This window comes from Euleptes europaea, chromosome 1 (assembly GCF_029931775.1).
Source record: "Euleptes europaea isolate rEulEur1 chromosome 1, rEulEur1.hap1, whole genome shotgun sequence".
NCBI lineage: Eukaryota > Metazoa > Chordata > Lepidosauria > Squamata > Sphaerodactylidae > Euleptes > Euleptes europaea.
This window is the reverse complement of record NC_079312.1, coordinates 48,871,764-48,896,768: the sequence shown is the minus strand read 5'-3', so window position 1 is coordinate 48,896,768 and position 25,005 is coordinate 48,871,764. Positions and strand designations below refer to the sequence as shown.

The 25,005-nt window shown below is 42.1% G+C and overlaps 1 protein-coding gene across 1 annotated transcript; it reads right to left on the bottom strand.

Annotated features, from left to right (window-relative positions):
- Positions 1-1,187: 1,187 nt before the first annotated feature.
- Positions 1,188-23,709, bottom strand: EDEM1 (ER degradation enhancing alpha-mannosidase like protein 1). Its single transcript, XM_056858334.1, has 12 exons — positions 23,222-23,709; positions 13,945-14,017; positions 12,447-12,550; positions 11,007-11,178; positions 10,261-10,444; positions 8,563-8,737; positions 7,549-7,669; positions 6,471-6,641; positions 4,083-4,156; positions 3,469-3,565; positions 2,828-3,010; positions 1,188-1,354 (listed from the first exon to the last, which is right to left on the bottom strand). Exons 1-12 carry the CDS (start codon positions 23,707-23,709, stop codon positions 1,265-1,267), a joined length of 1,932 nt encoding a protein of 643 aa, XP_056714312.1. The 3' UTR covers positions 1,188-1,264.
- Between the last annotated feature and the right edge of the window lie 1,296 nt (positions 23,710-25,005).

Sequence of the window (25,005 nt, the reverse complement as noted above, 5' to 3'; positions counted from 1 at the left end):
ACAAATAAGGCCACAAGCTACAGCCTTTTTGTTTTTTAATTCAAGGTGCTTCAATGATGAACCTTTAGAAGATGATGAAACATTCTTCTCTCAAAATTTCAAAAGGAATCAAAGAGCCAAAACATCTCTGAAAAGCAACTCCTATCCACCTGCTCTGCTACAAGAATACAGAGGCAGGGAAAGCATTCCATCAGTAAATATTCAATTTATACTTGTGGAAGACAGCAAGCACAATCCTCAAATACTACTTGGGATGTCAAGAGTTGATATTATTCCAGCATAAATTACTCCAGAAACAATTTATTTTGCTAATTAAGACCTAAACCTCTTATCGTTTCCTTCTGAGTAACACGCTAAGAAGGCACTAGCTCCAAAAGCTTGCATATTATAACGACAAGGAATGCAAATGTCAGATTATGCATCAATTAAGGTAGATATCCCAGAGAGGCACAAAGAAGGTGGTGAATACGAAGAACATTGTGAAGGACTCTTCAAATAAGCAATGCAAGATGGTCAGATTAGCGAGCGAGAGATTCGAGTGGCTTTGTGCATTTTCATCTACTAGAAGGCACCTTGTTTATTACTGGTTTCAGAAGCTAATAAACTCCATACACCCCTGAATGTGCAATTCAAATTAAGAACACTGTTTTCAACATCAGCCTAGATGTTAGTCCTGAACACGGTGATGTAATACCTTAGTTGGTATTACCGCATTACATTTCAATTATGCAATTATCACCAAGAAGAAATTTTGAGTAAACCAGAACCTATGGATATCCCTTCTACCTGAGCAATAATTAGCGTTGTTTATTGCGAATGAAAATTTTCTAATTAAGCTTGGTGAGAGAAGATTGCACGTTCCCTTGCTTCCCACCCCACCATATGTAAAAATTTTACGTTTTCTCCAAATGTACCCGCATAGAATATAAATAAAAATATGGTTGCAAGACAGCATTTCTGGCACAGCCCGCTTGTTGTTTGTTGATTTCGTTGTTTTACCCCAAGCAACCTTTACGCAGTCTTCATCGATAATGAGCAAATTGAAATTTCATGAGAATTTCATTTGTATGTGCCACTCTTGACTGTACTGCAGTTAGAACCAACGTGCTCGGTAGCAGACATCTTTCCAATGTAAACCTCAATCCTTCACTGATGTGAGTGACTACTTGAGCTCCTACGCACATTGCAAGCTGCACAGCTCAAGAGGAACATCTGCTTCAGCTGCTGTCTTGCGATCTTTAGTCTTACTCCACATGAACAATGTTCAGATCAAGCCTACCATCTGATCAATCTGTCTCATATAAATACTCTTCAGTGGCAGCAGGTATCTCCTCTCATCTGGTACTCTGTTGCACTGTAAACGGAACGAGTTTTTTTAAAAATTGGAATTACTAATCAGCCCATACTATAAGAGATCCCCATGCATTAGGACAACAGCGGTTTCTAGAAACACACAAAAAAATAATGCAATATTAATACTGGTACTGCTTCTGGCAACTTGCTACACTTGGGCTCTGCCCTAGACAGATGTAGATGAAACAAAATGTGCTTAACTTTAAGAATGGTTGTTACACACTGGAGAGCCAGTGTGGTGCAGTGGTTAAGAGTGCCAGACTAGTATCTGGAAGACGCAGGATGAAATCCCCACTCGTGCCATGGAAGCTCAGTAGGTGACCTTGGGCCAATCACACTGTCTCAGCCTAACTGACCTCACAAGGTTGTTGTAAGGACAAAATGGAGGAATTATATAAGCCACTTTGGGTCCCCATTGGGGAGAAAGGTGGGGTATAAATGAGTTGAATAAATAAGCACACCTACATCTTGGGCGTGGGGGAGGTACTTGCTATAAGAATTCACTCTTCTCAGTAGACGGAGGGCATAATGGGAGAGGGACTGTTCTTCCCATCCACTTCCAGAGGGAGAACCAAAAGCCCCAAGATGTGGGAACATTTCCCTATTTTCAGGATATGTAGCCGTGGAATGAAACATTTAAAGACATAATTCAAAGAGGAAAAACCAACAAGGCAGTGAAAAGGAAAGCTGGCCTAAAAGGGACTTTCTTCCTATCCTTGAGTTAAAACTGTCTCCCGTAAAAAAATATGCACGATTTTCATTCAACACAATCCTAGAACAGGCAAGATCCAGAGAAGAATACACACTCCTGATGAGTCATAAGATTCCTTTTTAGTGGAGAACATACTGGAACGGCTTGTCCAGAAGCAGTGCGCCACATCCCAGATAGGAATCCACTCACCAAATTATTCCAGTGAAAAACAATTAAACAACTGCAGGACCTTCATCATAAAGGCTGCTTTAGCAGAAGAATACTCGCCTATCCTAAAAAATGTCTGCATTGACATCTTCCAACAAGTCTCCATCTCAGAAGACTGCAGCTCTAGCGATGACTGAGGTGATTACAGAAGCTCTCGATGCTTAAACAGAGGCTTTGTTTGTCCCTCATTTTTTTTGTTTTCCATTCTGAATTCACCTTCACCATCTTTGAGAAAAAACTGCCCGTGAAAGTAGGGCACCTACCAAAGCATCCATTAGTAGTGCTTCTGGGGGGGGGGGTGCCCATGATACTTTTCAGCAAGACATATTTTTGGCAATAATTGATGGCTGATGTGATTTCCCTAGTTAAACTATCGAAGATTCAAAGAAGGCACAAGATGGATGAGGGATAAACACACTGAAAAACAGCACGTCTTTTGTTAAAGTCTGCATGCTCAGATCAAGTCAGACCACTCTATATTTGAATACTAAGCAAAGTACTCTGCCACACCTCATTATATAAACACCATATATTACACTGCTTATATATACTCACATTAGAAATGGAATTATTTGCTCTCAGTTCATTACGCTTTATCTTTTCAGCTTTCTTCTCTTCAGGGAAGGTATCTTGCCATAATGAAACACGCAGACGTTTATCCAGTGACACAATGTGTCCTTCCGTTGTAAACATAAATCTATTTCCTGATTTGTGCACAGGATTTTCTTCATCAAACAGCTAGCAGGAAAGATTGTATATATTGTTACTATAGCCTCAAGCTTAGAACAACAATAAATCTTTATTAAAACAGTCATAGACCAGCACAGCTCTTCCAATTTACCACTGAAACCCTTAGTATCCTTGGAACAACATATTTGACAACACTGCACTGATAGGTTCATCCAGTTGTTATACAGCAAGTGGTAGATTCCTCTAAAGCAAGAAGGTATACGCACACTCACAATAACGACATGCACGCTTCCAAAACACAGTAATGTGTTGGCCAGTAGGTCTGCCAGTACACAAACATTTCATACTCTTCCATCTGCCAATACGATATACATACATATTATGATAATAATAACAACTACCGCGATGATCATTAATTGGTATCATTCGTTTTTAACAGTTGTAGTGAGCACGGCTGTTTAATGCATACGTCTCCAAACTGACCACTGAGTAAAATGCAAACATACCAAAAACAGGTATTTACATGTCTCGCTAAGAAAAAAACTCTCCATCCGATCTTCCTTGGATTTCTCTATGACATGGTGCAGGGTAGCATACCCACATCTGAAAGGTAGATTAAATTTTTATTTGACATCACTTCGCCTCAATCACCACAAAAGATGCCACAGGGGCCTAGTAAACTGGTATTTGTTTTGCGCAAGCCTCTACTACTTTCAGACTGAGCTTTACAGCTGTTTGTCAGTTTTGTCTGAGTACACAATCTAAAACAAAAGACCTAGAAGTAAGCAACCTTTCCTAACATCTGAGGCATGACACTGTTTTTTTTTTGGGGGGGGGGCTGCCCTTCCAATTTCACCGCTTCTTCACTAGGCTGCTTGTCTTCAATTTCAAAAAAAGAGAGACAGGCAAATAAAAACTGTTTATATCCCTATTAGATAAATATTTTTTAAATTAATTCAAAAGTAGGCATGTCTGCTTAATGATTAATTTGGCACAATTCAAAGTAATAAAACTTATTTCACAAGTAGCTGAAAAGAAACCATTTGCCATAAATTCAACATCTCTGCCTTCTCCAATAACTAAACATTACCAATGTCAAAGGAAGAGCTTGAAAACTAACTTTGCCCTTGTGTATTTCTCCAGGCTCTGAAGAATATCCATTCCTACATGAAGATAAAAAGGATTCTTTGTGGCCTGAATAAAGAAAGGAAATAAATTTAAAAGCAACAGGTAATACCTTTTTTTTAAGGCCAGAAAATGAGAAACTATATACGCTCAGGTCTACAAAGGGCAACTTCTTAGGCCATAGATTGATACAGCCAGAGCTTAGCTTTCTGTTTTCACTGAAGATACTGTCACTGATGCGGAGACAAGTCACTATCCACACTCAAAGGTTCTCTCCTTAGAAATAGGTTGTACTAAAAACAGTTCTCCCTCAATGAGCAGCTATTTGCTCTTAATACATATCACGTCTTCTGGTCTGGGACTCAGATTCCTAGTACTCTTACCATCTTAGGCCCCACAGCCTGACTTTTACCTGCTCTTTTTGTGACAGCTTTGCTCCCAGATATGACACTCATCGGCAACCACTTGAGAAACAGAAAAAAGGGGAACTGGATTCTCTCCGTGTCAGTTGTTACTCAATAGTTAGTCACCATTACAAGTTCAACTACCTGGAATTGAGCTCCATTTAATGCAGTGTAACTTATTTTGGTGAGAACATGTGCACAATTCAACTACAAAGCTGATAGCACGACAAAAACAAAACCCTGTGCTCTCCAATGACTGCCCCATGTACAAGATGGAGGGGAAGAATTTTTGTCTGAAACCTTATGCTGAGCTGTGGTGGTGTTCAGAGTATCCAAGGGCCAGAACATCTGCAAAGGCAAGTATTAGGGGTTCTTGCCACATTAAAAATGTGCTTTCAAGCAAGTGAGCATTTGGGAGCCTTGAATACAAGAAAAAAAGCTTTTCTGTGGTTAATGCAACACCATAAACCTTATTTATTAATCTAAGTATAAAAGTGGCCTTCAAAATCAGAGCTGTACACTCCTAAGCTTCAGTATGTTTGTGCCACTGAGCTGCTTTAATTTGGTTGGCAAATATAAATCTGGTATTTTTAAAATCAGGTTTTTCAAGAGACACTATGAAGCTCGATGACAGATTCCCCACTAACATAGCAGGGAAGAATGCCATACTGACAAGCTTGAACCAGCCAATATCTCACTCTGCGATTTTGCTGAAACAAACATTTTCAACTAAATGGATGGCAGACCAAAGCAAAGCCACTACTTCTAATACAAGGGGCATCTTAAATGGCCTTTAAAGGTTTTGCCCAGAAATGGTTAGATGTGGAGAGATTTTTTTCCCTTTTAACAAACCCTTCTAAAATTCAAACACCTTATTATTTATCAGTGTGTTTCAATGCACACAGAACGAACTACCAGACAGCCTTGACCAAAGGATCTCTCAACAACCACTTTCTTCTGTGTAAACCTACACTGATCAGAAGTCTTTCAGCATGTTCCACCCTCCCCCAACCAATTCAAGCTTGGTGGGTGGTAGCACAGTAAAGAACCTTTTTTGCCCTGTGGAAGAGCTAAAGATGGGATCCAGACTAACCTGGAGATTTCCACCAATTCCCCCTTCCCACTGCAAACCTCCCTCATATCATTCCTGGGGATCCTCTATCCCTCGAGAGCCGCATTTCAACAAGGTCACTAGGCTACAGTGAGGAGGAGACAGGAAAATTCCACTCCACTGACAGAAAAGTCTGCATCTGTTTAATGGAAGATCTAGCTAAGGTTTGCAGTTTCTCATGTAGTGGTGGAGGGCTGCTTGAATGTAAAGAGGGTAACAGTTTGGTTTTCTGGATCCCAGAAAAAGGTATTCAAAGAGAAAGCACTCAGGGCACAACATCAATAGAGACAATAAATATTTGTAAAGACTACACTTAAGGGTTTTTTTCTGGGAATTGCAGGGCTCAAAGAGCACTGAATGTATGGGAACACAGCTGTCTGATTTACCACACCCCAAGCCATAATGTTTCAGTATACCTATGCTGTGGTTGCCATGGATTCAAAATGCTTACCACAAGCACAGTGAACAACACCCCAAAAAGGATAATCAGCCAGCCCTAAGATTCACAATAATATATTTTCTGCTACCTGAAAGCTTAAAGACAAAATTTCTTATCTCCCTCCTAGCAAGAGTTAGTTTGTTTAACATATTTGTTTTTTTAAAATTCCTAATATCCAAATGGTACATTTCCGCCTGTAATTTAAACCCATTATTATGAGTCCCATCCTCTGCGGCCAAAAGGAACAGCTCCCTGCCCTCCTCTAAATGACAGCCCTTCAAATACTTAAAGAGAGCAATCATGTTCCCCATCAACCTCCTCTTCTCCAGACTGAGCATTCCCAAGTCCTTCAAGCCTTTCTTTGTAGGGCTTGGTCTCCAGCCCTAGGAATGTCTTCCTCAAGAGTGTTTTAAGAGAAATTTTAAATACCTGATAAAGAAGGTAAGTAGATTCCACTAACTCTGGTCTTAGTGGATAAAAAAGGACATCTGGTGCTTGTAACTGCCAGTTGTACCTCTCTGGAAGAGCTCCATATCGTTTCCATATGGCGTAATAAAATGCATGGAGGCAAATAGCATCTTCCACATCACCTATTAAAACCTGAAGAGAAGCAACAGCAGCAAAATCATGCACCTAAAATAGCTCGATACAGATAAAGAAAACCAATTTTAAGGCTGCCAGTTTCTTTCCTCTTCATCGGAGATTGTAGCAGAGACCACACCACCATTAACAACTGTGGGGACAGCAGCTTTTCCTACACAAGTACAGTACTGTATGGTGTACATATGAACACTAAATAGGGTTGCCAGGGCCTCCCTGGCCACTGGCGGGGAGTGGGGGTTAGGGTTGCCAGCTCCAGGTTGGGAAACTCCTGGAGATTATGGGGATGGAGCCTGGGAAGGGCAGAGACCTCAATGGGGTACAATGTCACAAAGTCCACCCTCCAAAGTATCCATTTTCTCCAGGGAAACTGATCTCTGGAGTCTGGAGAGGAGCTGTGATTCCAGGAGGTCCCCAGGTCCCATCTGGAGGCCGGCATCCCTAACAATAAATCAGTTCCTGAAACACACCACTCTAAAAGCTCCCCCATGGCAACACATCCTTGCAGAGGAAACATCGCGGTCTGACATGAAACACACAAAAAAGCAAGCCACTTCCGCATGAGAGATTATCTTCCGGCTACTGTTGCCACCCAGCCATGTAACATCCCTGCAATTTCAAGAAATGCTGAGCAGCTGGCCTGGCAACTTCTCGATGCTCTGAGAGTCAGCAGTGACTCGCTTCTCTACCCTCTTCCTCCACTAGAAGTGGAGATGAATCATACCACTGTCACAAGTGGTTTAACCAGTGCTGCGTTAACTTGCTGGGTTATTCAGGTGCAACTTAAAGTTCAATACTGGGCATGTAGCCCCTTCTGACATAGTCTTTCTTATTTGGTAAGTAGAATTTCTTACAACACACCTAAAAAGTTTAATGTTTACTGCACTTTCTACCATACTAACAATACCTGAAGTCCAGGGAAAAATGCCTGAAGAGAATCGATCCAGGTGTTCATCAACTGCCCACTGAACATGTTGACATTAACATAGAGAGGTGGGTCCCCTTCGCCCTCGTTACAGGCTTCCCTCCTAAAAAAAAAGAAAAAAATGAACAAGGCTATATTTATAATTTGGACTAGGACGGGGGAAAGGTGGTTTAGATCTCACACAGCATCTCTGCTGACAGAAGGATTTCCATCAAAAGAAGGCAACTTTTTCACTTCCCCCACTCCTGCTGCTGTCTAAAATATCCCCAACCCTTTGCTGCCAAAATGTTTTTCCCAGCAGAACAGCTTTTTAAGGGAGTCTTTCGGGAGAGAATAAAAAAGCAACTTTTCAATGACAGAAATCCTTTCATCAACAGAAACACTCTGAAAGACCCATACAAAAGCTTTATCCATGGAATATCCATTATACAAACATTGTTTTGCTCTTATAAACAGCACCTATAACAGACCTAAAAGCCGCTATCGTCTTGAAAAGATACCAAGCAGAGGATGGTTGAAACGAGCATTACATTAACACACCGACACAAGGTTTGGTGAAGGCAACAAAGTAATGTGGGCGCCCTGAACAAAAGTAAGTGCAAATTTATTCAACGGTAAATGATCACTCACAGCTTCTAGGAAAAAAACCTTCTACTGGCTGATGCAGAGCAAGATGCAAAACCAGAAAAATGATATTATGTTATGGGAGGAAGCTGTGGCTCAGCGGTAGAGCATCTGCTTGGCATGTAGAAGGTCCCAGGTTCATTCCCCGGCATCTCCAGTTAAAGGGACTAGGCAGGTAGGTGATGTGAAAGACTTCTGCCTGAGACCCTGGAGAGCTGCTGCTGGTCAGAGTGGACAATACTGACTTTGATGGACCAAGGGTCTGATTCAGTATAAGGCAGCTTCATGTGTGTTCATGTGTGTGAAGCCTCAGAATCTATTTCACATAGCTAGGCTTGTGCTAAATACAGTAAAAAAAAAAGCTGCACATACCCTCGTCTTAAGTGGCTCTGAATACTCTGATAAGCATCGTTGAACATCTCTAGATCTTCCTTTTCTCCAAAGAGGATGTAAGACTTCAAAAGATATTCATAGAAGGAATCTAATCCTGCTCCCAAGCCACTTTGCTTACCAACCCAGTGGCCAGTTTGAATATTCACCACATTACCTTTGAAGTAAGCACAAAACACGGACAACAGTTCATTACATATTAGCCAAGGCAAGCAATGCTCAATGCTCAAGACAGATTAAAAACTTCAAGCAGTCTCAGTCACAATAAAACCAAATGGGTTGGATCCAGCAATACATTTCTTCTAACAAAGAGCAGGGGTTGCTGATCTCCCCCCCCCCCATTGGCATGGAGTAGGGGTCACTGGAGTGCGGGGAGGAAGGTAGTTTTGAATTTCCTGCATTGTGCAGGGGGTTGGACTAGATGACCATGGTGGTCCCTTCCAACTCCATGATTCTAAGGGCAATGTGAGACAGAGGGCTGCAACTGGAGAAGGCACAGACTCACCCAAAATGCTTTCTACTTGTGCAAGGAAAGTATGGATCCAACCCTGTGCTTTTTTAAATGACTACATCAACAGATTTGACATGCAAAAAAAAAAACCCAGTGTCAACAGTGGCAGATGTAAAGGCATTTCTTTCCTCTATGTTTTTAGATAAATGAATGACACATAAGAACATTCCTGTCCTATGTAGTTAGCTTACAACTTTTTCTGGTAACAATACTGCAAACTGGGTTCGAAAGAATTCCCTTCCTTGCACCGAGTTGTTCTCACAGAATACTACTGTGCTGGTGGCAGTTTTATTTATTGAACACACTTCTGTGCTGCCAATCAGGGCCTCCAAGACAGACCAGTTCTTATTTTAACATTTAATATGAAGAAAGAGCACCGTGATACATTCAAAGCTTTACTAGCTTATTTCATTACACACTTTTAAGAGCAGATTTCTTCAAAAGATGCACCCCTTGGGTGACCAGTATAATCGCTGACATGACCATTCTTAGAGGTGCATTGCACAGTCAGTTCACACTGACAGAGGAGAAAACACTGGAGTACCTTTTCTACCTTTCCTTTTTGCCAGCAGCCCCCCAAACGCCAGACAGCTGCTGGGGATTGTGGGAACATCAGACAAAATGCCAAAGAGGGCTACTTTGAGAAGGGGGGAAATAAGGAGAAACTGATACACTTTCTCGGTCCATCAATGGAGCCTCTTCTGCTGGAAGAGCAAAGCCTGCCAGTTTCACCTGATCCTCTGCCGCCCCCCTATGCTCAATGATATTTGGTCTTCAACACTCACATGATCGCCCTCATCGCTTTTCAGAAATCTCAGGACTGCAGGGAGAGACAGAAAAATCTGCAGCCATGAGTGCCATGGTGCTCACAGATCACAGGATCTAATCAACAGGATTTAAAGAGATTTTACCACATACTTCATATTCTCTTTTCAATGGAAAGAAATATAGCTTACAAGGTCCTCCAAGAGCACTAATTAGATGAATTGGGTTTGTTGCTTTTAGAACAGAAGTTGTAAGAAATGTGAGGATTACCATGTAATGTTTTATGATATGCAATACTGCTGTTGATGCAAGTATATACGTATGTTCTTGTTATAGTCTTATACTTAAGACAGATGTTCTTGATGACTGAATTAGTGACAAGCAATAATGAAAGACCTCTGTACCTAATAATCCAGTGCCATTGCTCCTTAGATTCCAGAGTGCTTTCACAGCTCGACGGGCTACCCACTCAAAAGTAGAATCTCCAAGAAGCCGGCTAAGAATGCCAAATTCCACCAACAAAGAGCCAGCTCCTGCAGTGCAAGTCTCATTGTTGCTGCCAGAAGGAACTCCGGTTCTTAAATTTACCTGAAAAAGGAAGTTTCTTTCTTGAGTTGTACATACCTATCCTTTGTGTCCCTCAAAGTTACAATTCCACCTTCTTTATAACCATTGTATATGTAATTATGAAAAGGTGACTCAAATGTTTCAGTGCTCGGTTCTGAAATTGCATCATATTCCACAGGGAAAGAGTATTGTAAATATCCAGCTAGAAGGCCAGTTAAGACATGGGGAGCCAGGTTCATAACACAGCCCTGTGAACACAGCAACACTGACAAATTAGCAGATAACCCAGCATGGCCATTATTACAGAACCTGCTTTCCAAAGGTGATCCTTCTCAGAACAGTGGCCTATTTTTCAGGTGCTATGGCTGTATGACAAGGAAGTAGTAGTGTACGTAACCAAGGATGTGCCAGGTCAGTGATTCATTGAACTGGGGGATATTCTGAACGAATCTCTCAAAAATCAGACTCTCAAACCTAGATAATTTATATAACACTTAAAACCACAGGTGAAATATGTAATGTTACAGAAAATGATCAGCATGACAACATCTCACATATAAGTTGACCTTCTTCACACACTTACCCGAGGAAAAGGAATTCCAGTTTTGGTGTTCTCAAAAGCAGGTAAAAGCCTTACTGCTAGGTCATGTGCCATATGTAACAGCTCGTTATCATAACCCTTTATAGTCATATCACCGAAAGGCTGTTTGGCATCTGTTATTATTATGTGGGCTGAAAGCAAACTTCCCAAAACTCTAGGAGAGAAGAGATTGAAAGAAATATAAAAATTTGCTGCTTTTCCCACCAGAAGACATGTTTTCATATTAGGAGAAAACCCTCAGATGTTAACACTAACATTATAATTCATATTGATGTGGGTTAGCCCGAAAATATGGATCGACGATTCCCTAAAAAGTGTACAATCTAACCTAGCATGTGTATTTTCCCTTACATTTAGTAAATAAAATTAAAAAGCATTCCATGCTGATTTTATGCCCCATTAGCAACAGATATGCTAACTATTTCAACAGAATGCCATTCTTTTGCAGAGGTCACTAGGGAACAGCAGTTTTGCGATCAATCCAGGTAGCATTACTTGAAGTATTTGTTAGCTCCATATCAGATTACTGTATTTATTGAAATATTTATAACCTGCTTTTCCTCTTGGATCACAATTAGTGATTCCAATATGTTTACAGTAAAGAAGAGTTCTAGCTTTGGTTCTGACTTGATCTGCACAGCCAGCCAGGTGAATCATCATCTGTATACTAATTGCAAAGTTGGCCAAAACAGAGGATAATTTAATCCAGAGAATGGAGCGGTGAACGGGCAAGACAGATCTTTCTACAAACCTGAAAACGCCCAGGTAGTGCTCCTATATTGCAGTATCGTTGTTGACTCAAAAATCTGCTCGGACTGCAGGTGTCAGTTTCAAAACTTCAATTTTAACTAGAGTTCTGTAAATGAATGCTTACTGGTGGTATGGTACTTTCAGAAACCTTCATGCTAGTATTACATCATTTCCCCCCTTAATTTCTTTAAAACCACTAAGTATTTTAAATATATATGTAGAGAATGGAGGGGGGGGAATGAAGATTCCCATATTGCGGACTTTAACTAAAAAGGCTTGAAGCAGTTACAAAGTCATGTGACACACATTTCTTGTTTTTAAACATTGGGAAACGGTGACATTTCCTCCTTCCATACATTGGAACTTCTCCAGTAACATAAATGGCACCTGAGCAAGTTAATTAGTACTTCTGATTATAGCATAAGATAAAAAATACTAACATGAACCAGGTTAAATACTAAATAGGATTTTAAAAAAAAATCATACTCATGCCTAAGTGTTTCTGTACATACGAATATTCATTTCCCAAAATAAAACTAGGAGTTTTATTGCTGTTTTATTACACTAATGAGATCAATCACCATGTTGTTTAAACAATACGCATTCTTTTCCTGTTTCTTCCAGGTGCGGAATTATTGCTCAGTACTCTGGTAAGATTTTAGTAGAACCTACCTGATTGTTGCTTCAAAGACCTGCACGGTTGAATCGGTGTCAAACGAAACTGTTTCTATCACTAATTTCACAGCTTTTCGGAATTCTGAAGAATTTCCCATCACCTTTGAGACAGAAAATGAGTATCAAATAAAAGTTAAGGTTTCAGACTACAAAATGTGATAACTATTACATATTAAGTTACTAACATAGAATATTACTAAGTATCTTATAGATTTCTATTTTTGTGCTTTCTAAAAGTCCACCTCTTTTTAAAATGCCACGCCATCGGGGCAAAAAGCATTAAAAGAGTACAGGACTGAAATTATTTAAATAGAAAACAGTACAATATTTTATGCCAATAACTCTAAGTATGTGCACTATACAAGTGTCACTATACAAGTATTTTAAAAAAAAAAAAAAAAAAACACTTCCAGGAATATACATGGGTAACTACATCAAGAAACCATCTACAAAAGGTCTAAGTCTCTATCTACGATAGAACACACAGACTGAGATCGCTAGTAATACCGACACAAAAGGGAAACAGAGGTTACAGGTATATACATGGAATGGCACTGGGGCATTTCAATAGAAACAGAATGATAAAGCACAGAGCGGTAAGAAATTTCAAACCATCACATTCTAACTGGGCTGCAGTATGAAATAATTGTAAGCTATACTCAAGTTCTCACCAGAACAGTTTCACTTGGGGAAAAAATCAAGTACTTTCCTAAACTAAGAAATTGCATTGGCATCATGATTTGCAAAAATGTTAAATTTCTTTAACATCTCAACTGTGACTCCATCCTAGGCCTTTTATGCAGGGACGTTTTCCCCCCGTCACCCCCACCAACTGCTTTGGGGCTTCCTTTTGATTAGGCATGCCTTTTCCGCCTGTCAGAGGTTGCCTTACTCTCCCCCGTGTGTTTTGCCCGTGTTTTCCAGATGCTGTTTTAGCCAGAATCTGGTAAATGCAGTCAACACATGTGGGGAGAGCGAGGCAACCTCTGATTATGCAGAAAAGGCATGCATAATCAAAAGGAAGCCCTGAAGCAGTCGGAAGGGGTGACTGTGGGGAAACGTCCCTGCATAAAAGGCCCCTATATAGCTTATACCAATAGCCCTTCACTCACCTGTTGCTACACACATTTACAGATGCCTGATGCTCCCTTAAATCTCTCATTGCTTTCCAAGTATCTTCAAAGCCTGGCACTACCTCCCTGTCCCATCAATCCTGAAGAAAGAGACCCTTTTGAATTGTCTGAAATAAACAGAGAACTTGGGGAAAGAGGATGGGCCCCACACTTTGCCTGCTCCTGGACACCCCCATGCACAGAAGACACAAGGAAGCAAGAGTACCGGATTTCCAACAACACTTCTCTTCTTTCCTATTATTTCTGGGAATGTATCAAAGATACCTCCATTATAATTTACCCTCCTCTTAATAATGATAACCGCTGATAATATTTAATATTTTTGTTCTTTCTGCTAGTAATTAAAAACATTTTGAACTCACTGCCAGGGTATCCAATGCATCAATCAGAGTAAGCGAGTAGTTTCCCAGGACATCATTGATATTCAGATTTGAACTGAAATAAATTTGGTTAGATGTTAGAACTATCAGGTTTTCTGTTTGATTAATCCAAATACATAATCTGTAAATCATGTGGCCTGATCCTATGCCTATTTAACTGGCAATAAATCCCAATAAACAAGGAAACAAGCTAAGTGTGTATGGATTGCGCCCTTAGCCACATAACTAAAATCCAGTATTAACAGGCCACAAGCAGTTACCAACAGATCTTAATTGCGGCTACTTAGATATGGTCCATGGAAGTTACAGGTATGTTCAGAAATCGGCTGTAAGCACCCTATGGCAGGACCATGAATCTTGATAAAGGACTGGATACCATCGGCAATTTTGCTCACTCTAAATACCTAAAAGTTACAATACAAGTAATGTACTCTGGGGAAATGAGTACTGGCCTTTGAGCTGGGAGATTTACTACCCATGAGCTGACTGGGAAATGTTCGGCAGATAAATTAATCGCACACATCCTATACGTATGAGAATAAACATGTTCCTTTTTCATGAAGCTGTTATAGAATGGTAGACCAAAGCAATGAGGAACATTTTCCGAATTGATTACACAACTGCTTACACTCAGGATCAATTAATTATTACTTCTAGTAAGTAATAAGTAAAAGTAAATATTAGGGAAAAATCTTACAAACAACCAACAACAGGAATTATCTTTAACAATAGGCTGTAAACTAGAGAGTAAAATTAAATATTTAGGCATTTGGATCACTAAGTGTAGTATAATGATGTGAAAATATGGGAAAAATTAAAAAAGACCTAATAAGCTAGGAAAAACTACCAATCTCATGGCTAGGCAGGATTGCCATAATAAAGATGATGGTTCTTCCAAAGATGTTGTTCCTGTTTCAGAATTTGCCAATCTTGAAAGGAACTAAGATTTTCCAACAATGGGAAAAGAAGCTGGTGAATTTCATTTGGGCTAATAGCAGACATAGAATCTCTTCTAAAAATCTTACAGATGCCAAAGATAGAGGGGGTTTGGCGCTCCCTGATTTAAGATGGTATTATGAAGAGACTTGCTTTGTCTGGTTAACAAGGGTCTGCAAACTGCGGCTCTTCGGCCCATTGAACTTGGTTCGGAGCCCCTGCTCTCGCACCCGCTCGTGCCGGCAGCCGGGCTGCAGAGCCGGCGCGCCTGAGAGAGAGAGAGAGAGCGCGCGGTCTCTCTCCCCCCCCCACCGCCGTGGAGAATGGCCGGGTCCCCTTTCCCTTGCTCTCAATGGTTGGGAGGCTAAAGCCTCCCCTCCCCTCTAGCAGCGCGATTGCTGGGCGGGTGGCTCGGCGGTTCCTGCCCCTCCCGCCTATCAGCTGTTGGGTGGGGCGGGCTTCCTTTGGTAGACCTGGCCTCCGGCTGAGTCCCATTAGGAGGCCATGTCTACCCACTGGCTTTCTTGGCGGTAGACCTGGACTCTGAGGAGGGGAAAAGTCCCCCTTCAGAGGCCAGGTCTACCAATTGGCTTCTATGGGCCTCCGGAGGCCAGGTCTACTGCCAAGAAAGCCAATGGGTAGACCTGGCCTACCAATGGGACTCAGCCGGAGGCCAGGTCTACCAATAGGCTTTTATGGCGGTAGACCAGGCCTCCAGACGAGAACTCCGGACGGGGAGGGGGAAATGGCAGGGACTTACAATTTAATTTTTATCAATAAATAAGATCACTATTAAGTATGATATCAAGTTTTATTCAGTGTACCTATAGTTTAATTAAGACTTAAAGCTTTAATTAAAGTTTATTAAGTTAATAAGCAGTGTATCTACCTATATAGTTTAAGTTTAAGAAATTTGGCTCTCAAATGAAATCTCAATCGTTGTACTGTTGATATTTGGCTCTTTTGACTAATGAGTTTGCCAACCCCTGGGTTAAGACAATGGATTATGTTAGAAAACGCCAGATTGTTAGATTTAGAAGGACATAATATGAGATTCGGCAGGCACGCGTATTTATGGTATGATAAAGACAGGGTGAACAAAGATTTTAAGCATCATATTATAAGAGCGAGTTTATTACAAGTTTGGAAGAGATATAAGAGAGGTTTTGAATCTAAAACTCCAGGATGGCTTAGACTCTTGGAGGCTTTTTCCAGAAGAGGCCCAAATATGGACCCTCATTGTAAGACTCATAGGGAATATATACAGTATGAAAATGGTCAATGGAAATTAAAAAGGAAGAATTAGGTATTTTAGATTGGTTTAAATATTTTTAATTAAATGATATATTTCACAAAGATCAAAGGTGAGGGTTTATAGATAAGAAGTCAACTTTGGAGGTAGTTTTGGAATCGGAAAATAAAGGTTTGATTTCCAAAATGTATCAACTGATATTAGAATATAATGTAGAACAAGAGAGAGTCAAAAAGGTTATGTTAGCATGGGCAGTAGATATAGGACATAATATTCATCTGGAAGATTGGGAAAGACTTTGGAAAAAAGAATTTAAATTTACAATTGCTAGTAGTATAAGAGAGAATATGTATAAGATGTTTTACAGTTGGTATATAACCCCAGAGATATTGGCCAGAATGGACAAATCTATTTCTGATAAATGTTGGAGATGTAAAGAACAAAAAGGCACATTTTTCCATGCTTGGTGGACTTGTAATCTAGTTTAAAAAAATTGGGAAAAGGTTATAAGAGAAACTAACAATTTGATTTATGGGAACATAAAACGGAAACATGAATCCTGCCTAATAGGCCTATTACCAAAAGGAATGGAGAAGGCAGATAAGATGATTTGTCATTATAGTTTTGCGGCTGCAAGAATAATATTAGCTAAAACCTGGAAGGGAGAAACTAGGCTTCTTTTAAAGGATTGGAGAGATAAAGTATTATATTTTGTACAAATGGCCAAATTAACTAATAGTCTACATGGAAATGATGTAGAAGAGTTTAAAAGAGACTGGCATAAGGCCTTTGTACACTGGGCTAACACGACAAAGATTGATTTTATGAAGATTGTGAAAGAGTTGTAAATAAAATATTGTAGTGAAGGGAAACTAAATATATAATGGATGATATAAAGTTAAGGGGTACTTCTCCGGAAGTCACAATGGGAGGTGGGTGGGCACATAATCACGAGGGCTTCCACTTTTAATTCTACATTATTTTTTGTTTTGTTTTTTCCTGTTAATTTGTTTTAAAATCCTTTTTCTTTCTATTTTTTATGTATGTTCTTTATTTTTTAAAAAAATCTTTTTCTGTCAATAAAAATTCTATTAAAAAATTATTACTTCTTAACACAGACTACTACTTTCAGGTGTCACAACAAAACGAGTCTGGGCACTAACACAGCTTGTCACATGTCCATTCTCTACATGCACAAAGCTTGACCCAAGACTATTTGGCTTGATGAAACTCCAATTCGCTATGACATTGCAGTTTACTTTCTGCAAACCAGGATTCCAAATCTTGGTTTAAGCCCAGTTTAAAATTTTGGTTTGTGGGAAGTAGGGTAACTCTAGCTTTCTGTGGCTGCATGAATTCATGGTAAGCTGGAGCGTGATCAAATGAGGAAGCTCTGAATCAATCTACATGCATAAAAGGAGAATGGGAACACACAAACATAGCAACAAGCTATATTCATCTGCAATTTCAGTTTGTTGTGTGATATGAATATAGCAACTACCTAACCACCTTTAACAAAAGATTGCTAAGAGACAGACTGTTTCCATATATTTTCCAAGAATATTGCATGCATCTTTAAGGTGCATCTTTAATCTAAAACAGCCAAAGATTGATACTGCCAGAGCTGCCAGAGCTTAGCTCTCTGTTTTTACTGAAGATACTGTAACTGATGCGGAGACAAGTCACTATCCAGACTAAAAGGTTCTCTCCTTAAAAATAGGTTGTACTTCAACAAAAAGCAATTCCCCCTCAATGAGCAGTTATTTGCTCTGAATGCATATCATGTCTTCTCGTCCGGGACTCAGTTTCCTAGCACTCTTACCAACTTAGGCCCCACAGCACATGAGAAATCAGCATGGAAACATTCACACAATTGCTCAAGTTTGACATTTTTTTCATACAGGAAGGAAGATAGTACCCAGTGCCAATTAAAGCACAAAAGCATCAAAGAGTAAAAAGTTCAAAACAAAACTGGTGGGCAAAGAACACAGAAGCTGCTCTGCAGGAAAAGGTTACATAAAACAGGAACAGCTGTGAACACACTACACTATAAACAAAACAACATGATACCACTTTTAAATATAAACCACATCAAATTTAAACTTGCTTCCCCTTATCAAGACATAAAGTCTCCAAAATAATCTTAAAATGACATCCCAGATTTTTTTTTTTATAAATATTTTTATTGGTTTTCCGAAATGACATCCCAGATTGATAACGTTTACAACTGAGGGCGAAAACGCAGTCGCTTTAGCCTCCTTTATTCCCTGTTTCAACCAGGATTCAGCCAGGATTGAACACACGTTCGGCAAAACGCATGAATTCGATCCTGGCTAAATTCTGGCTGAATCAGGGAATAAAGGAGGCTAAAGCGACTGTGCGTTTTCGCCCTGACATTCAATACTTGAAGAAATTTTGAAGTTTGTAAGTAGGCTACTTAAATGAGAGACTAAATATTAAATATGCTGAACTACTCCCAAATGATAACTATTTTATCCTATACAATAATTTACAGAAAGAGCAGACTGTGGGAGAGAGATGGGCTCCCCAAATCCTCTCTAGATACGAAGTACTATGCAAAAATCAAACAAGACAGCACAACCACGGACCTAAAATGCATTAAAAATGTACACTGACATTTTACTATACTGACAAAAGAGCATTTTTGAATGCATAGAATTCAAATTCTCTTGCTCAAACATCTCTTCACAAGAAGCAGCACTGGCAATTAACAAAATCTGAAGGACTAGGTGAATAAAGTCTGCATACCATTATATAACTTTATCCAATGTAAAATTTAAGGCTCAAATTGTTCTGACATTCCTATTCCAGTCAAAGTGTTTTTCATAATATTTTAAACTGATAAACTATTTGTTTTAATGTTCAGATAATTCCTATGCAGAGTTGGTCACTGAAAACAATAATGGACACCTCTTATTTCACACACTACAATATCTAGCAAGAGCCTAACATTGTGAAGTAATTATTAATTTCTAGTAATTATTATATTAACCTATTTGTCTTCTACACAGTTCAAAATCTCAGTTCATTTTTTCTTTTAACATCCAAGATTTTCTTTTAACATCCAAGATAAAGCTAATCAGAGTAAAATGGTTTATCGTATCATTTACAGATGTATTCCTATGTCTCCAAGGGTGATTTCATAAATTTTAATGCTACTGTTCCCTTCCCCTCTTACTCCAAAACATTATTCAGTTTTTATTTTAAAGATAAAGGTCCTAGGATCTCAAACTACTTTTGAAGAAATTAGTTATCTTAACCAAATAAAGCTTTAAATAGATTTAACATAACTCAGTCTCATAACCTTCCAATAACTGATTCCATGAGCAACTTAGGGCTAGATCACGCATGGCACAGGGGATCCATCACTGGCTCCCCAAACATGTAGTTTCGCTTTGAAAAGCAGATCCAGAGAGACTGTATATGAATCTGAGCCATGATGCAGGAGAAGGGGGGTCTCTCTTTGTCCAGCACCATTTCCTTGGACTAGTGATGTATTCTCCCTAGACTGGCAGGGAGAGAGATACCCATAACCAGCCTGTACTCCCCCCCACGGGGCTTAAACCAGCACTGGTGAGGGGGCATTTCCAAACAGCACCAAGAATAATGGGTGTTCCCCAGCACTGTGGCCCTCCCCAATTCGTTCAGTTCTGTGACTACTTTTTGCTGGGGGAAAATGGAGTTCACATCCACAATACCAAATGTGCTTGATCAACTGGGAAAAAGGAATTGAACATATAAATCTCCGCTATACCAGACCATATTAATCATCCATCTACTCCAATATTACCAGTTTGGACAAGCAGGGAGTCTGTCTACAGGATCTCAGGCAGATTCCCCTATGCTTTTACACATGATCCTTCTCACTGATGCAAGGGATTTAACCAAGCAAAGCATGAGCTCTACTACTGGGCCTCTCTACAACTGAAATTTCTCATATCTTAGGAACACAAGTAGAGCCTGCTGGATCAGACCAGCGGTCCATCTAGTCTAGCATCCTATTTCATACAGGAGCCAATCTGCTGTCCAGGAGAGCAAGCAGAGCATAGAGGCCAAAGCTGCTGCCTCCCAGCACTGGTATTCAGATGTTTGCTGCCTCTATACGTGGAGGTTTCCTTCAGTCACCATAGTTAGTAGCCACTGATGGAGCATGAATCTGTCTAACCCTCTTTAAAGCTATCTATGCTCATAGCCATCACTACCACCCCTCAGAGTGAATTCCGTAGTTTAATTATCCATAGAATGAAGAAGCATCACTTTTTGCTTGTCCTGAACCTATTTCTGAACAACATCACAGGATACCTCTAAGTTCTAGTATTGTGGGAGAGGAAGAAAAAAGCTTTCTCTATCCACTTTCTCCAACCCATGCATAATTTTAGAAACCTCTATCATGTCTCCCCTTAGTATCCCCATAGATTTATACAAGGGCACTACAATACTGGCTGTTTTATTTTCAGTCCCTTCCCTAATAATTTCTATCATGGAATTTACCTTTTCAGAGCTATTTGAGTTATCTGCAATGAGGGAATATGGATGGAGTAGAAACCTTTTGGGCCAGCTGGCAAGGATATTAACGCTCACCTCTAAAAGCAGATGGCATTTGGCCAGGGTCTTGTTAGTTTAATAGTAACACTGAACACTACATTACATCACACTACATACACCAGAAGATGCACACAACGATTTCTTAACCTACTCTTAACTAGTATGTTGGTACCAACAAAGATATAGCAATGGAGGCAGAATCTATTAGTTGTTTCCAAACCAGTTTATCATAGTCTTAGTACTAAAAAGCAGGATTTACACCTGAGGGATTCACCCACTGGAGCCCCCTCCTGGGAAAAATGAAGCAACACCTATGCAATTAGCAAAACATCAAGATTTTTTTTAAGACTACAAAACAACCTGGATAGCCCAGGCTAGCCCAATCTTGTCAGATCTCAGCTGCTAAGCAGGGCCAGATCTGGTTAGCACTTGGATGGGAGACCACCAAGGAAGTCCAGGGTTGCTACAGAGCCAGGCAATGGCAAACCGCCGATGTTCGTCTCTTGCCTTGAAAACCCTATGGGGTTGCCGTAAGTCGATTACAACTTGACAGCACTTTTCATCACCATGTAGAATCAACACAGTGGGATACCGAAAAGAAACGGGCTTCAGGAAGCCAAGATCTGCCACGTTCTTTGCACTTTGGAAAGACGGGTGCATGTCAGACACAATGTAACTGTGGTGGAGCTGTATGGTTAAGTTTGCCTCTACGTTTAATCCATGATTCCTAGTAAAGCAGGGAATACCTGCTGAATCATTAAACAGCAGTTATTCTGGCCTCCTACTAATGCTTCTCCAACCCTGATCCTTCACCTTTGATCACAAGACTTTGATCTGCCTAACATCACCACAACTTTGTTCCTGCTTCCCACCACATCACTGTCCCAAGTACCTCCTCTTATATTTGCCTCCTCGTTCTGCAGTCCACGGAGTCCTTTCAGTTTTTCCTCGGCCTCTCTCCCCATACTACATCCCCAAAGCCAGCAAGGCACAGCAGGGGGGCTCCCAAAAGTGAAAGAAGTACATCCACGGTGCCGTGTGTGCACCCGCACGCATGCAAGTAGTGGACTAGTGAATCAGACTAGGGCTGTAAAGAACCAGGTTCAAATCCTCACCCCGAAGCGGAGGGGGGGGAGCTCACTCAGAACTATTTGACAGGATTGTTGTAAGGATAAAATAAAGAAAAGCGATAACCCCGTATGTTGCCCCCACCTCACTGTAGGATGGACAGGACCCCCCCCCCAAAAAAAAGGATATTATAAATATGTGAGAGATCACCACCTCCAAGCCCACACTTAACCACGGGAGGGAGCGGAGAGCTAGTATAGTAAAGTTTTTAGAGTGTCAGCATAGAATCTGTAGAAAAGGGCCAGAGTCCAGTAGCACCTTAAAGACTAACAAAAATATTTTCTGGTAGGGTATGGGCTTTCGTGAGCCACAGCTCACTTCTTCAGATACAGCCAGAATGTGAATCCATCTGGGCTGAATAAAGAACTTGCATTCATGGCTCATGACCAATGCTGATTTCTCCACACCCATCTCTCCCCTGGACATCACAGATTCTTCTGCATACCACACCTAATCCCATCACGCCTGCTATTCACATGTGTGTGTGTGTGTGTGTTAAGTGCCGTCAAGTTGCTTCCGACTCATGGCGACCCTATGAATGAAAGTCCTCCAAAATATCCTATCTTTGACAGCCTTGCTCAGATCTTGCAAACTGAAGGCTGTGGCTTCCTTTATTGAGTCAATCCATCTCTTGTTGGGTCTTCCTCTTTTCCTGCTGCCCTCAACTTTTCCGAGCATGACTGTCTTTTCCAGTGACTCTTGTCGTCTCATGACGTGACCAAAATACGACAGCCTCAGTTTAGTCATTTTAGCTTCTAGGGTCAGTTCAGGCCTGATTTGTATTCGCATGTACATACTGTTCACGTTGACATACTAACGCTTGTCTGACTTCACTGTCCTCTACTTAAAGACAGATGGATTCACATTCGAGCTGTATCTGAAGAAGTGAGCTGTGGCTCACGAAAGCTCATATCCTACAAGAAAATATTTCTGTTAGTTGGTTCTTGTAGGTTATCCGGGCTGTGTAACCGTGGTCTTGGAATTTTCTTTCCTGATGTTTCGCCAGCAGCTGTGGCTGCTGAGAGACACTGTGTCTTGAGAGACACTGTCCTTCAGTGTTACTCCTCTGAAGATGCCTGCCACAGCTGCTGGCGAAACGTCAGGAAAGAAAATTCCAAGACCACGGTTACACAGCCCGGATAACCTACAAGAACCAATGAACTCTGACCGTGAAAGCCTTCGACAATATTTCTGTTAGTCTTTAAGGTTGTTGTTGTGAGTATAAAGTACAGCAGGGGAGAACACTGTTGCAGGCAACTCTGGGTCATGGCGGGGGGAGAGGGAGAGAAGAGGGTATCAACAAAGAGGAGTAGGAGGAGGAAGGCGGGAGAGGGTGACCTTCCGAGCCCCCCCCCCCCCAGCACGAGGCCCACTCACGGGTTGTCGCGGTCCGGCCCCCGCCCGCGGCAGTCGATGGGGTTGAGCTCGTCCTGGGGGAAGGCGTGCGCCATGTAGTTGTCGTAGCCGAAAGCGAACATGCCCCTGGCGGCGTCGCGGAGCTGGGCGCGGAGCTGGGCCGGGAAGGCGCGGCTGTAGCGCTGCTCGTACTCGTCGTCGAGGCCCCCCTCGCCGCCCCCCACCAGCCTCCCGCCTCTCCCCCCCGAGGAGGAGGAGGGGCCGCCGCTACCGCTGCCCTCCCAGGCCCGGCCCAGGAAAGAGGCCCAGTGCGGCGGCGGCGGCGCCAAGGCGGCCGGCAAGCAGGGGCGGCCCGACGGCCGGGCGTCCTGGGCGGCGGCGGCGGGGCTGCAGGCCAAGGCCCGCAGGCGCTGCTGGTAGTAGCCCACGCCGGGCCCGGCCAGCCACAGCAGCGCGTGGCCCGCCAGCCGCAGCGCCAGCAGCGCCAGCACCAACGACCGCCATTGCATGGTCGCGACAGCCGGCGCCGGCCCCTTCCGCGCGCATACTTCCAGCGGAAGCCGCGCGGGCGAGCAAGGCCGCGCGGGCCGCTGGAGGGAGGGAGGGAGGGAGGGGGCGGAGGGGCCGCCGGGAAATCTTCGGCCTCGTCTTGGCTCGGCCCGCCCCTCGCGCTCTCCTCCTGGGTCAAAACCATGACGCGGCTTCGGCGAGGAGGGGGCGGGGCGAAGGGACTATGTGCCGCGCGTCACAGGGGCCGCGGGTTCCGGACGGGTCTCCGCCGTCGACATTGGCCGCCGCGGAAGGTTCTTACAAGGAGTTCCGGTTGGGACTCCGCCGTCGACTCCCGCCGTTGCTATTGGCCGTCGCGGAAGGTTCTTACAAGGAGTTCCGGTTGGGGCTCCGCCGTCGACGCTCGCCGTCGCTATTGGCCGCCGCGGAAGGTTCTTACCAGGAACTGAGAACGACGCGGTTTGTTTCAAGGCCCCCTGGCTTTGGACGGGCGGAACTGAGCGGAGAGCTGATGCGGCGTGGCAAGCTGCGATTCCCTCCCAGTGCAGCGCAGCCAATCAGGGGAGAGTAGTTTAAGATCGCCCTCCCCCCCAGGGCAGCGCAGCCAATCAGGGGAGCGTATTTTAAGACCGCCCTTGATGCCAAATTTTGGATAGCGCGTTGGGCTTTTCGTCGTCACGGAGTATTACGGTCGTTAGAGGGAGCGCGGGTGACTTTTGGGATACTTGGAGGCTTAACTGCTCGGTGCAGGGCACGTCTATCCAATGGGATTTACTCCCTGCGCGTTTAGAATTGGAACCAAAAACTTAAAACAGAATTGGAATCTTTACTCTCTCCCAGTTCAGTGTGGTCAACCAGCCTTCCAGGCCAAAATTACTTGGGATTAGTCACCCCAAGGCCTTACTACTGGGTGGTTTCACACCAATCAACCTGGTAACAATTTTTTTCTACGTTGGAGGGAAAACGGTATAAATGAAGTCAACAAATCAGAATGACTCATGCTGCAATAGTTCGAAACCAGTTAGCCATACCATGGACCCCAGGATAAATGACTCATTTAAAAATAAAAACTTGTAAACTTGCCCTCTATTGTAAAGCTGAAGGGGGTTACCGCACTTTGTATTCCCAGCGATGTATGAAGAGTTTGAAAATGTTATAAAAAAAACGTTGCTTTAAAAGGGTTTTTGGGTACCATGGCTTATAAATGGTTGGAAGACGTCTTCACTGCTAAAGGGGCCAAATAAAGTGTGAACAGTATTTTTTATAACGTTTTCAAACTCTTAATACATTGCTGG